General features: G+C 45.2%; 1 protein-coding gene across 1 annotated transcript in view; it reads left to right on the top strand.

Moving 5' to 3' along the window:
- The first annotated feature begins 1,367 nt into the window (after nt 1–1,367).
- The window catches only part of BDH1 (3-hydroxybutyrate dehydrogenase, type 1), a 34,592-nt gene continuing 20,808 nt past the window's right edge, over nt 1,368–15,151 (top strand). The window contains 4 exon segments of the mRNA XM_010834383.1: nt 1,368–1,444; nt 6,698–6,824; nt 12,489–12,561; nt 13,241–13,351. Coding sequence (XP_010832685.1) covers nt 6,742–6,824; nt 12,489–12,561; nt 13,241–13,351 — 267 coding nt within the window. The 5' untranslated portion in view covers nt 1,368–1,444; nt 6,698–6,741.

Raw genomic sequence — 15,151 nt, 5'->3', positions numbered from 1 at the left:
GGTAAGAGGAGGGGTCCGCACCTCTGCAGTTCAGGGGTGATGAGCGGGCGCCCTTAAACCGGCATGATGATTGGCTTGGTTTGGATTTGCTCTGCCCTTAAGCCGGGTCGCGGGGATGCGGGTGGAGAAGGGGCACCACATCCTGTAGGCTGGGCCCTGCGAACAAGGCCGGGGTAAAGGTGTAAAAAGATGTATCGATCCCGTCCAGACCTGCCTCAACCCCAGGTAATCCTCATCCTCCGCCCTCCCGGCCTGAAGGTTATTATTCGGAATAATGTGCTCGGTCGGAGGAGACCCAGGTTGAACATGTGGCGCTGAGTCTCCCAAGTGAAACCCTCAGCACTTATTCTTCTTTGCCGCCGCATTTAACAGAAGGCGAGCGCAGCCACAAGGGAAGAAACCGGTCCAAGGTCACATGGTAGTCGGAGACCGAGCCAGGACCGAAGCCAGTAGCACTGCTTTCTGGCCCGAGCCCCCGCATCTCTCCCGGCCTGCCCCGCATCCTCGTCCTCCTTCCACGTCCTCCACCAGGCTCTGTTCTCGGGGACTTGCTGGTGGTGGGAGTGCTTCCTCCCTTTCTGCGGCACCCTCGGGAAGGATGCTGGACAGCAGTCGGGCCGCCGGTCCAGCTTCCTCGAGCACGAGCTGAGCCGGCTGTTGGAGGAGGACCGCACAGGCCGCAGGACCGAGGGAGGAGGAGGACCGAGCAAGGTGGAGGCGCCGCGGGAGCCGGCGGGAGATGCTGGCGTGGTGGTGGGCCCGGGCGGGGCAAGGCCCGGAGCCTCAGTAGCCCGCTGGCGCCGGCAGAGCACAGCTGGGTCTGGGCGGTGCCGTCTCAGCCAGTGGGAGCGCGGCTTGGGCCGAGCCCCCTCGGCTGCTCGCCTCTGGTAGGCGGGAAGGTGCGGCAGCCCTGCGATTGGCCGAGCTGCCCCGGACGCGCGGCCAGAGCGCGCGCAGCGAGTTGGCGCCTGCGCGTCTCTGGCGTCCCACGCTCTCCCAGCGCGCTGGGGCTTGTCTGAGACAGGGCTCAGGGCGGTCTGTGCGCCTCGGGGCCGCGCCCGGCTGGGGGAGGGTATTCTGCCGCGCACCACGTTAAGCGCCGTTGATCTCTGCGTGTTTTTTTCCAACCCGTCTGCCAAAGTGTGCCCCAAGTCAGCTGATGTAAAGTCACCTTCTAACCCTGCGAGAGGCTGCAGAGGCAAACATTTAGTTACGGTGGGCTTCCGACTGCCAGGATCCTTTATGACGCATCAAGTATCTTCCTTTCTGCCAGAGCATTGGAGCCCCGCCCTGTACAGGGCAGATACCTGTGGCGGGCGAGGAAGCTGACCTTTGAAATGTGTGTAGCTCTAGTATTCTCTCAATACACATTTAAAGAGCGGCTGCTTCCTGTCAGACACCAGAGTAGTCATTTTGGAGGAACCTGAGACCAATCAAACAACACGTAGGTCCTATTTGTGGGGCAGTCACAGTCCAGGTTGAGACTGGTGATCAGATAGGGGCTGTGAATGGTTATAAACAAGATACCTTTAATGCTACCCAGCCTAGGTTAAGTGCAATTTCCGAGACGCATAAGACTGAACTGCAAATATGGATGAGATTGATTTTTGATTTAGGGGATCAGGAAAGGTTTCTTGAAGGAGATTACTTGAATCAGGGCTTGCTGGATGAAGGAGACCTCAGATTAGGTATAGGATGAGCAAGGCAGGAAAATTGGAAAGTACAGGCATATTGAGAGATGATGTAGCAAATGGTATGAGTAGATGAGAAAAGCATAGTTGGAGATAGAATTTGGAGGGGCCTAGTGAGGACCAGGGTGTCGGGCTTGTACATTCTGGTTTGAAATGTAAGCACTTCTGAATAGGATGCTCCTTAAACTATCAGTCGTACTGATGCCTTTTTTTTTTAACATCTGCACAAAAAAATCTTGGAAATATCTTTGATTCTTTCTTCTTTCATACCCTACATTTAATTTGTCAGTAAATTACAGTGGGCTTTCCCTTCAAAACACAGCCAGACTTTGACCTCGTCTAATTGGCTCTGTGGTTTCCACCAGCATGGTTTCCTCCATGGCAGCCCTTTATATATATATCTCCAGGGAGTACCTCTTCACATTTTGCTGGAATTGTGCAGTACACAGACTGCATGGCTGTACATTATGGTCCTGGATTATTGCCATAGCTTCTAAATGGTCTTGCTTCTGCCCTTGTCCATCCTCAGTCTATTCTTAACCCAGTGAGAGTTATCATATTAAAATATAAGCCCAACATGGTATTCCTCTGCTGCAAACTCTCTTAAAGCATTCAAATATTATGTGCCTACTGTGTACTGGTTTGACTTGAATTTGGTAGGCAAGCCCTGTTCTCCTAGGGATGGAATGGCTGCTTAATCTGGTGGTTGTAATTATAGCCATTTTGACAGCTCTGGTAGCACTTTCTTTTGGGGAAAGACAGATGTTTCCTTGACAGATGTGAAGAGGGAGAGGCTCATGTTCCTGTTATGATTACGAGGTCTGCAGTGTGCCATTCTCAGAATATCAGGCAAGCTTAAGAATTGATGATAGTGTCTGCAGAAAGAACCTGCTTTCAGTGTGTTTTCACCAATATTGTTTTGGCTGCAACTGATTTTAAGCATGCTTAACACAGAGTAAGGACATCACGTGCCTTACAGAGCTGAAGACGAGGGCAGCCCGGTCTCAGGAGCAGATCTACCCTCAGGAGGCTCTGTTCGTTTTTTTTCTCTCTTCACTTCCATCTCTGTTTCTATCTACATGTGTGCCTGACTTTTCTCTCTTTGCAGATTGGCTTTCTCCATCTCTCACTTTCTGGCTTCAGGCTCAATGTCACATAGCTGCCTATCTGCCTTCTCCAGCTCCAGCAGTCAGGTCACATGTCTGTGCCCCACGAGGCTGATTTGCTTGCTTTCACAGTGCCAGGAAACAGAATAATGGGTTCATCTGGGGTCGGGTGTCTCTCCCTGATATAGTCTTCCATGGCCAGAGAGTAGGGGCGGGGGGTGGTCCTCACTGCACAACTACAGCATCAGAGGCCAAACGCTGTATACAATAGGCAAGTCTGGAAGGACAGGGATCAGGTGAGCAAGACGGACACCCAAAATTTGGCCACTGTAGAGAGTGTGATGTATTCTCTGAGAAGAATTGGCCATCACCTAAGTCTGATCAGGTGACTGGAATCTGCTGGACTATTCCAAGTGTCTGTTAGGTTTGCCTTTGCTGAACTGAGCTTTAAAGTTAAATCCTTGGCTTTTATTGAAGGTCCCTGCTAAAGGCAGTTGTATAAAAGTCACTTCTGCATTTATGATAAAATAATAGGGAGAACATCATCTATAATATCGTTTAGTGTTCCTTCAGGCTTTTGTTTCTGAATAGTTATCTCTCTAAGGAATAATAGACATCTTTTTAAAATAAGGGCTTTAAAACTTCTCGTTTCCTTTTTGCTTGACGTCAAGGAAACCCCCATTAATTGTATAGTTAACATGCATAGCTGAGCTGAGCTGAAATTTTCAGGCAAGATTATACTAAAAGTGATCAGAAGGAAAACAGCCAAAGGATAATAGACACCTGTCTGGTGAGATCTCAAACTCTGATTCCCACAGTGGCCAGGCAGTTAACAGAGGTGATATGGGTAGGCTTAAAATAGTAAGTACAAACTTTTTGTATTGAGTTCAAGCATAACATAGCTGGCTTGTTACATTGCCTTTTAAAACATGAGGCTGGCCAAACAAAATAGCCAAATAGAGTATGTTAGAAACTGGCTGCCGGTTGTCAGACCTTGGAGTCTCACACCACTTACTGACTTTGAGCGCCTCAGTGTGGAGTCCTTGCATAGGATGCTTCTTTGCTTAAACCCAGCTTGCCCTCCGCAGTGAAACAGGACCTCCCCCTCCCACTTGTTAGTACCAGGGCCCATGAACTCTGGGTTCTCTTTTCTGCCTAAGTATTGCTTCCTGAATTCCTGTTTGTTGCTGACGCCCTGCCTTTTCTGAGGATGTCAGTACCGGGAATGTTTGCCACTTGCAGGAGACGCCTTGACCCTGAGCACAGGAGGGCAACCAGCTGTGTCCTCTGCAAGATCTTCCTGTCAGAATGTAGCAAGTGAGCCCAGCATCAAGACAAGGATGCAGGCAGGTGTTTTCCGTTTTTTTTTGAGACAGTATACTTTGCGTGGGTTACACATGGGTTTTCATTGACAGTGGAAAGGAGGTATCCTTGAGAGTAGACCTAAGTGTTCTCAGAAAAGTTTCCCCCAGATTCCAGAATACTTGAGCATTTTGATTTTACAGCTGTATTTTATTTTATAAATTTGGTCCCCCTGGAGCAGCTAACGAATTCAAACCTAAAGAGATGGTCTCCACCCCCCATAGGGGCTCTGCCTGTCCCCTTGAAGCACCTGCTTCCTACAACCATTTCTGTTTCCAAACCAAAAGGCAAGTGAGTGGCATCTCGAGTTTGAGAAGCTAGTATTTACAGAGGCTAAAGCCCAGCACAAGACACTAAGATGACAAACCACCCTGAAGAGTGTGCAGCAGTTTCATTGCCTGTAGCATTGTATTTGGAGTAAAAATAGCAACATATTTAAGAAATGTAAAAGTACAGAAGAAAAAAGATCTAAAATTCTGGTATTTTGTATATAAGACGACAGTGTGAATAGTGCATTATTAAAGGGGCTGAGTTTTTATGCACTTTAAGCTATTTTGATGCCAGCACTTTTAGATGTGGCTGACTTGAAGGAAAATAAAGTTGAAAAGCAGCCCTTTATTTGGAGATGACATTGAGGCATTCTCTGCCACAGGCATTGAGCAGAAGGGATGGAAAGGGCTTGAATTATAAACAACTGGATTTAAAATTACCCAGTGGCGGTGACCTCAGACTCCAGTCCTGGCGGGAAGAGGTGGAGATGTGTGTGCTCAGCCAGCTGCTCAGTACTTGGGCGGGGTGGGGGTAGGGACACCGCCTTAAAGAATCTGAGCCCAGCATGGGCCTGTGCCTTCCATGAAGGGCTAGTCTGTGGGTGTATGGGAGGTGGGCTTCAAGCCCACAGCTCAGCCCCACTCAGCAGAGACTCGCTGAGTGCCTCCTCCGTGTCAGGTTTCTTCCAGGCACGGGGAGTTCAGTGGTGACCAAGATGGACCAGGTGCCTGGCCTCACTGAGCTTATGAGCTGGAAGGGAGAGATCAAGTAACGAAACAAGAGAATGTTGGATTGAAGAGTGATCTTACGGAGAGCAATCCCTGCGTGCTGCATGGGGGGTTGGGGCAGCCTCTCCGAAGTCAGAAGGGTGAGAAGGACCTAGTCATCCAGTGTGAGGAAAGGCAAAGTCCAGGGCTTCGAGGCGAGAAAGAGCTTGGCGTGTGTTCAGGTCAGCGTGGCGGCAGCACAGCGAGTGAGGGGAGGGCAATATCGAATAGGAAGGGAGGCAGAGGCAGACTCCAGAAGGCGCGGGAAGGAGGGGGAGGTTTCTAGGCCAGGGAGTCACACAACCTGACTGGTGTTAGAAAGATCTTTCTGGCTGCAACGCTGAGACTGCTGTGTGGCAAATAAGGGCAGGAGTGGAAGCAAGGGCCTACTGCACAGTCTGGAAGGATCACACAAGACAAAAAGCCCTATATATTGCTCTCCCAAGGATTAAACAGATGGAACACCTCCACCTGCCTCCTACGGTGAACACTGTGGGGGTTGGCCAGTCAATGAACTTATTTCAGACCTAGAACCAGGTGGCTGGTTATCAGATTAGGGTGGCAGCAAGATGGCAGGGGAGGAGCTGCATCTCAGGCAGAGCCTTGTTACTGATAAGGGCAGTCTAACCCAACACAGGCAGGTGTGCCAAGAGACTAGGACAGTTCACCAGGAAAAGGGCAACAGCTCCCCTGAATGTGACTGCCTGGCCTCAACTCCCTCCCCACCTCCCTTTCCTTCCCTTAGGCCAGGAGGGGTCACTAGAGGGGAATCAACCAGAACAGGAGGGCACCTAGTGCACACGCTGATCAACAACCCATAATGCACAACTAGTCAGTGTGCTGAGTAGACTAGAGGTGACACTAGTGATACATGGTCTTGTTGCAACAAGGCTGACTTAACCTGAAAAGGGAGTGGTCGGGTGGTGGGAGAGACTGTGCGTGTGTGTGTTAATTTAGATTAACTAGAGCATGTCTCATTTTGTAGCTCTAGTCTCCATGCTGTGATGAGTTTTGGGGAGAGAGGTGGAGAGCTAAATCAAATGATATGTGGCCCTGGGCTGGAGAAACTGCCTGTGGGGTCACGTGGACAAATTTAGGTGGCTGTTTTGCTGGATATGGGGAACACAGACTAGAGAATGGGACTCATGGAGTTGGGCTCACTGAGGGCTCAGGTCCCCAAGTGCCCCACTGGTTGCTGCACAGTCTGTTTTGAAGATCGCTGATCTGGCCCAAATGGGTGATGATTCATCCAGGGTTGCCCCATGAGTTTGTACATAGCCAGAGCCAGAACCCAGGTTTTTAGGTGTTTCAGCTATCTGACTCTTTGTATCAGATGAGGCTGTAGCTTGCGAGGAGGGTGGCAGGCAGGGACTGTCTGGTGCCATAACTGGACCTGGGTAGAACAGAGCCCAATTTGACTTTTACAACCTGGAAGGAACATGGCCACTCCTGCCCAAAGCCCAGAAGGCAACAGGCAATGAGGGTGCTTTTTGTGTTTCAGAACCCACCAGGAGGAGCCTGACCATTCTGCCTTTTGTGGCCACAATGCTAACAGCCCGCCTCTCCAGACCCCTGTCACAGCTTCCAAGGAAAACCCTGAATTTCTCTGATAGAGAAAATGGGACAAGGTAAGACAGTGAAGGGTGGAGGTAGCCTTGACGGTTACACTTTCTGGGTAAAGCAGAGCTCTTCATGCATAATAAGGTCTGACTCTCAAAGGTGTCTGTCAGTACCCACCGTCTACCAGCAAAGGACAGGCAATGGTGTCCTTGGAAGACGGAGACCTTCCCACAAGGTCTATGCCCACAAGGCATAGAAGAATATTTTTCATCAGATTTTTTTTTTTTTTTTAACTCTACATTTGTAAAAAATTGCAAAAATAGTACAAAAATATTCCGTATCCCCTTTACCTAACTTTTACCTAACTTCCCCAAATGTTAATGTCTTACAAAACATAGTACATTCATAAAAAACCAGGAAATTACCACTGATATCATACTATTAACTACAGACTTGATTCAGATTTCATCAGATAGCTCACAAATACAGCTTTTCCTAGTCTAGGATACAAACCAGGGTCCCCATTCCATTTAGTTGTTATGTCCCCTTACTCTCCTCCTGTTGAAAGGTTGCTGCTGCAAGACGTGTGTTATGCCGGGATTCGTGACCTCCAGATGAGAGGATTTTGATCCAGGGTCAGAGATGAGGCTTGACTACTTGGAGCTTTTTGTGTAGCAAAGTTTTATTAAAGTATAACAGAGATAGGGAAAGCTTCTGACAGACATCAGAAGGGAACAAAAAGAGTGCCCCCTTGCTAGTTTTTACAAGGTGTTTTACGTGTGTTAGAAAGCTAGTATCAGGGAAGAGAGACTTCCACGCCGAGGGAGTTGCACCAGGCCCCTCCCACAACATGCAGTTGTGAGATAGGATCAGACAAGGTGTATCATCCCCCGGCCTTGAATCAATTGACATGAATATTGGTTTGTTGAGCCATTATCAGCCCAAGGTTTGAGAAAAGAAAAAAAAGGTTAGTCTTGGGCAGAACCGGTTTTGACAACAGAGAAGGGAAGAAAAAAATCTGCCACTTGCTGTTCTGGCCTTCCTACCTGTTACCCACTCACTGTCAGGGTCAGTTCCTCAGTCTCTGTCGTGCATGACCTTGATACCCTGGAAGAAAATGTCTCTCAGTGTGGGTTGTGTGCTGTCCTTATGTTAGGATTCACCTAGAGACCAGTCCTTTTTAAAATCTCACTCGTGAAACCAGTTAACTAAAATGTCGCAAAACTTCACTGAATTGGGTGATTTAGAGAAAGCATTGAGTTGGCCAGAAAAAAAATTATTGCAAACTGACTTGTTGCCAGATTTTCTCTAACCCACTTCCCCATATTCAAATCTATCCACTCAAAGTTGGGGGTTGCATTACACCAGGTATCATGTATATATATTACACCTGAGTGCATTATACCAGGTGCTACTGCTTGTACCCAGCTGTCCGGGGCAAATTTGGGTTTTTCTGTAACAGCTTACGACAAACTCGAACAAACTTTTTTGCCAACTCAATACAAATTAAACAAGCAACTCTTCTTTGAGAGCTTCTGAAAATTTCCTTTTCCAAGAGTATTCCATGTGCTCTACTACCTCAGTTTCTTCTTTTGCAGCCAGAGCAAGGGAGAAATAATGCCTTTTTCTTTCTCTTATATTTGAGAGGAGTAAAATCAAGTGGCAGGTTAAATTCAGAGTCCCCGCAACTAGAAAATGGATGGTTATTTTCCATGCCAACGTGTGCTCTCTGGCGAAGTAGAAATTTGCCATCGACAGCTGGATGTGAGCAGTAGCACCTGCTGTAATACACCCATATATGTGATATATATGACACACCTGGTGTAATGCAACCCCCAGCTGTGAGTGGATAGATTTGAATATGGGGAAGTGGGTTAGAGAAAATCTGGGAACAAGTCAGTTTGAAATCATTTTTTTTCTTGCTGTGACTTTTTGTAACTTTCTAAAATATCAAATAGTGCAAAGGGATGGCAGGGGACAAGCACAGTTCTGCCAGGGACACTTTGTCCTTTTTGTACAGCAAATCCTGGGATTATGGAAATATAGTGATTATTTAGATAAGGTCATTTAATTAATTTTGGGTGTAGTGACCTTACCATTCTACTCACGTGTGACCAGTGTCCTCACCAGAGGCTGTGTCAGAGAAAGCCAAGTAGGGGCCTGGACTTACGTTCTACCCCGCTAACCCCCCACCCCCCACCCCAGTACTAAGGCGCCCTCCCTGCCTGAGGTGGAGGTGGGGGAGTGTCAGAGACATCTAGAGGAGAAAGAGAGTCAGGACTTCCTCCACCTCTCAGCAGTAACCTGTACACCCCCACATACAATGGGGAGCAGCAATGAGACACTGTATCTCCTCACAGTCAGGAAGGGTTGGTGGAGACCCAGTGGGGAGCCAGAACTCCCATCCATATCCAGTGGTAACTCTTTCCAATTTATTTTATGAAGCTAGTATTAACCTTGATTCCAAAACCAGACAAAGACCATAAAAAACAGAGAACTACAGACCAATACCCCTCATGAATATAGACGCAAAATTCTTAAAATATTAGCCAATATAATTAAGCAGTATATTAGACAGAGAAGGCAATGGCACCCCACTCCAGTACTCTTGCCTGGTAAATCCCATGGATGGAGGAGCCTGGTAGGCTGCATTCCATGGGGTCGCTACGAGTCAGACATGACTGAGCGACTTCCCTTTCACTTTTCACTTTCATGCATTGGAGAAGGAAATGGCAACCCACTCCAGTGTTCTTGCCTGGAGAATCCCAGGGACGGGGGAGCCTGGTGGGCTGCCATCTCTGGGGTCGCACAGAGTCGGACATGGCTGAAGTGGCTTAACAGCAGTGGCAGCAGCAGCAGTATATTAGAAGAATTATAAACCATGAAAAAGTGGATTTGTTTCAGGGATGCAAAGAATGGTTCACACTGAAAAATCAATTAATGTAATCCACCAAATTGAAAGTCAAAGAACAATCATATGAATCTATCAATGCAGAAAAAACAAAATTTAATACTCATTTGTGATTAAGAACTCTAAGAAAAATTGGCATAGAAGGAAACTTCCTGAACTTGATAAAGAGCATCTATAAAAACCCTTGCAGCTAGCATTGTATTAATATTTTCTGGTGAAAGATTGAATACTTTCCCCCTAAGATGGGCAGCAAGGTAACCAATTCACCATAGTGCAGTAAGGAAGTACAGTGAAGCAAGAAAAGTAAATAAAAGTCATACAGATTGTAAAAGAAGAAATAAAACTGTCCCTAATTTGCAGATCATATGATTGACTACATAGAAAATCCCGAGGAATCCACAAAGCACTCCCAGAACTAATAAGTGAGCTCAGCAGGACACAGAATATGTGATAACACACACACATCAGTCTTTTTCTATATCCTAGCAATGAGCTTGTGGATATAGGAATCTAAAACAATTTGCTCAAAAGAATGAGTTACTTAGATATAAATATAACAAATTATACACAATTTGTACATTGAAAACTACATAATGCTGATGAAAGAAATCAAATATCTAAATAAATGGAGACCCACACTATGTTTAGAAATTGAAAGGCTCAAAAGAGTAAAGACATTGATTTCCCCCAAACTGATACACAAGTTTGGCATAATTTCTATAAAAATTTCAGTCAGATTTTTATAGATAAAGACAAGATTATTCTAAAACTTATATGAAAAGGCAAAGGAAATAGAATAGTAAAAACCATTTTGAAAAAGAAAAATAAGGTGGGAATGCATGGTTCAGTGAAACAGAGAATCCAGAAATAGAGCCACACGGGTTTGCTCAACTAGAATTTGACAAAGATCAGTTCAAAGAAGTTGCACAATCAGTTCAATGGAGGAAGGTTAACATTTTCAAAAAATGAGACTGGAGCATGGATATTCGCAGGCAGAGGCTTACCAACTTTGACTTAAGTTTCACATTTTATACAAAAGTTAACTCACAGTGGATCATGGGTTTAAATTATAAAACAAAACTATAAAATTTTTAGAAAAAAAATAGGAGAAAATCTTTAGTTTGGGGCATAGGCACAGAGTTCTGAAACTTGACACCAACCATTTGGCCTTAAAAGGAAAAATTAAATAATCAGAGTCATCACAATGAAACACCATTTCTCTACATAAGATCCTGTTAAGAGGATGAAAAGACAAGTTATGAGCTAGGAGAAAATATTTGCATATTACACATGCAACAAAGGACTAGCATCTGGAACATATAATGAACTCTCAAAACTCAACAGTAAGAGAACGATCCAGTAAGAATATGCACAAAAGACATAAAGAGACATTTTATCGAAAGGGATATACTGATGCAGATAAGCACATGAAGAGATGTTCAACATCATTAGCCCTTAGAGAAATACAAATTAAGACCACAGTGGATATCTTTACACAGTTACCAGCATGGTTAAAATGAAAAATAGTGATACTGCGAAATGCTGGTGAGGATATAGAGAAACTGGATCACTCATACATTACTGCTGGGAATGTGGAATGCTATAGCCATTCTGGAAAACAGTTTGAAGTCTGTTAAAAAACTAAACATGCAACTACTGTATGACCCAGCAATTGCTCTCCTTGGCATTTACCCAAGAGAAAAACAAATTCACACAAAAGCCTATACAGGAATGTTCCTAGAAGCTTTATTTGTAATAGTCCTAAAAACTGGAAGCAACCCGGATGATCTTGGTCCATGGAATACAATTTAGCAATAAAAAGGAACAAAGTATTGAAACGTGACAATCCGATGAATCTCTAGAGAATTATATTGGGTGAAAATAACCAACCCCAGGAATGTTAATGCTGCGTGATTCCATTCTTGAAATGACAGAATTATAGAGGTGGAGAACAGATGAACAGATTAGTAGTTAGAGGATGTTGGAATGTGTGGCTATAAAAGAATAATGCAAGGGATCCTTGTGATGGAACTGTTCTGTATTTTCACTGCATATGTCAATGTCCTGGCTATGATACTGTACTAGAGTTGTGCAAAATGCTACCAGGAGGGGTAATTGGGTAAAGGGTACAGGACATCTCTCTGTATTATTTCTTAACTTTATGTGAATCTAAAATTATTTCAAAATAAAAAACTATCAGGAAGCCACATAAAATCTAAGGATTAAGACACTGAATTTGTACAAGGCTTTATTAACAAAGGTCTGTTGCTGGAAGGCTCTCCCTACACAGTGGCAAAAATGGCCACTATGACTGCTAGCCCACTTTCTCCCAGACTAATAACCCTGGAGGAAACAGGCCCTCCTCAGAGGTATCAGCAGGTAGTCCTCAGGGGTTTGGGGTGGGAATAGTGGAGTGCTCACTGATGCCTGAGGGTCTGCTGAGTTGCTTCTGCTCTAGAACAAGGGCTTCCCTCATAGCTCAGTTGGTAAAGAATCCGCCTGTGCAGGAGACCCCAGTTCGATTCCTGGGTCAGGAAGATGCCCTGGAGAAGACCCACTCCAGTGTTCTTCAGCTTCCCTGGTGGCTCAGTTGGTAAAGAATCCACCTGCAATGTGGGAGACCTGGGTTTGATCCCTCAGTTGGGAAGATTCCCCTGGAGAAGGGAAAGGCTACCCATTCCAGTATTCTGGCCCAGAGAATTCCAAGGACTATACAGTCCATGGGGTCGCAAAAAGTCGGACACAACTGAGTGACTTTCACTTTCAGAACAAGGTCTGGTGTGACCGCAGCCTCTGGTCATGGCTTGCTTTCCTCTTTCAGAGGCTCGCTGCTGCTTTACTCTGCGCCCTTTGTTCCTGTTGGCCGTCGGACTTACGCTGCTTCAGTGGACCCGGTAAGTGGCAACCTGGCTACCTGGGAACCAGCCAGGTGGTCAGAGGCCTCCTTCTGGGCTCCCAGGCTCTAAGCCACCCTCAGAGCAAGGGCTTCCCTGCTTCCAGGGCACTCAGAGCCATCTGTCACTTGCTGAACAACCCCCAACCCCATCAAATGAAGTTAGGGGTTAAGACTTTAGATTCTAAAATCTCTCAGGCCCAGTTTCAGTTCTGGCTTTATCACTAATGATGTTGGGTATTTTAAAATGTCTGTGTCCTCACTTGAAACACGATGTAATAATCACATTTAGGGTATGGAGATATTGTGAGATTTAAAGTAATGCATGCACAGTGCCTTGCATGATAAGTACTCAATACTTGATGAGGAAGATGTCAGTAATGCTGGTGATGCTGATGATAGTGAATGCAGATGAGGAAACTGAGGTCCAGAAGGGAGGTGACTTTCTCAAGCAATGACACTAGTTGATAGCGGAGTCTGGGTTAGAACCTGTCTCTTGATTCTGAGTCCAAGCATTTCTACTACACCATGGTGCTTCTCCAAACAGAAAAAACAGGTGGGGAGGACCAGGCCTGGCCCACTCAAGAAGCCCTAATTAATTGTTGCTGCCCAGAGGAGGCCTGGTCATTCAGCCCCCACGATCCTGGATTCCTAACGTGGAGTCTAACCTTTTGAAACAGGTTGGCAGCAAAGCTGTCCTGATCACGGGCTGTGACTCGGGCTTTGGGTTCTCCTTGGCCAAGCATCTGCATTCAGAAGGCTTCCTTGTGTTTGCTGGCTGTTTGATGAAGGTAAGAGTTGAGTCATTTTCATCATCATTGTTATTTTTTGTAGGGTTTTAAAATTGTAGTCAAATACACATAGCATAAAATTTACCATCTTAACCATTTTTAAATGTATAGTTCAGTGGTAATAAATATATTCACATTATCGTGCAATCATCACCTCCATCATCGTCATAACACTTTTCATCTTGTGAAACTGAAAGTCTGTACCTAATATAAACATTAACTGTCATTTTTCCCTCCCCTCCAGGCCCTGGTAATCACTATTACGGTTTCAGTCTTTATGAATTTAACTACTCTAAGTACCTCATATAAGTGGACTCGTGCAATATTTGCCTTTTTGTGACTGGCTTATGTCACTTGGCATAATGTCCTCAAAGTTCATCCATGCTGTAGCATATTACAGAATTTCCTTTTTAAGGCTGGGTAATATTCCATTGTATGTATATATATTTTGCTTATCTGTCCATCTGTTGATGGACACTTGGGTTTTTTCCAACATTTTGGCTATTGTAAATAATGCTGCTATGAACATGGGGGTACAGATATCTCAAGATCCTGCTTTCAATTCTTTGGGGGTATATACCCACAAGTAGAATTACTAGATCATATGAAAAGCAAAATGGCTGTCTGAGGAGGCCTTACAAATAGCTGTGAAAAGAAGAGAAGTGAAAAGCAAAGGAGAAAAGGAAAGATATAAACATCTAAATTCAGAGTTCCAAAGAATAGCAAGGAGAGATAAGAAAGCCTTCCTCAGCGATCAATGCAAAGAAATAGAGGAAAACAACAGAATGAGAAATGACTAGAGATCTCTTCAAGAAAATTAGAGATACCAAGGGAACATTTCAGGCAAACATGGGCACAATAAAGGACAGAAATGGTATGGACCTAACAGAAGCAGAAGATATTAAGAAGAGGTGGCAAGAATACACAGAAGAACTGTACAAAAAAGATCTTCACGACTCAGATAATCACGATGGTGTGATCACTGACCTCAAGCCAGACATCCTGGAATGTGAAGTCAAGTGGGCCTTGGAAAGCATCACTACGAACAAAGCTAGTGGAGGTGATGGAATTCCAGTTGAGCTGTTTCAAATCCTGAAAGATGAAGCTGTGAAAGTGCTGCACTCAATATGCCAGCAAATTTGGAAAACTCAGCAGTGTCCACAGGACTGGAAAAGGTCAGTTTTTATTCCAATCCCAAAGAAAGGCAATGCCAAAGAATGCTCAAACTACCACACAATTGCACTCATCTCACACGCTAGTAAAGTAATGCTCAAAATTCTCCAAGCCAGGCTTCAGCAATACGTGAACCGTGAAATTCCAGATGTTCAACCTGGTTTTAGACAAGGCAGAGGAACCAGAGATCAAATTGCCAACATCCGCTGCATCATGGAAAAAGCAAGAGAATTCTAGAAAAACATCTATTTCTGCTTTATTGACTATGCCAAAGCCTTTGACTGTGTGGATCCCAGTAAACTGTGGAAAATTCTTCAAGAGATGGGTATACCAGACCATCTGACCTGCCTCGTGAGAAACCTATATGCAGATCAGGAAGCAAGAGTTACAACTGGACATGGAACAACAGACTGGTTCCAAATAGGAAAAGGAGTACGTCAAGACTGTATATTGTCACCCTGCTTATTTAACTTCTATGCAAAGTACATCATGAGAAACGCTGGGCTGGAAGAAGTACAAGCTGGAATCATGATTGCCGGGAGAAATATCAGTAATCTAAGATACACAGATGACACCACCCTTATGGCAGAAAGTGAAGAGGAACTAAAAAGCCTCTTGATGAAAGTG

The sequence above is a fragment of the Bison bison genome, unplaced genomic scaffold (genome assembly GCF_000754665.1).
Source record: "Bison bison bison isolate TAMUID 2011002044 unplaced genomic scaffold, Bison_UMD1.0 scf7180017864032, whole genome shotgun sequence".
NCBI classification, from domain to species: Eukaryota; Metazoa; Chordata; class Mammalia; order Artiodactyla; family Bovidae; genus Bison; species Bison bison.
The sequence above is the reverse complement of the archived record's forward strand: the minus strand, read 5'-3'. Positions and strand labels throughout refer to the sequence as shown.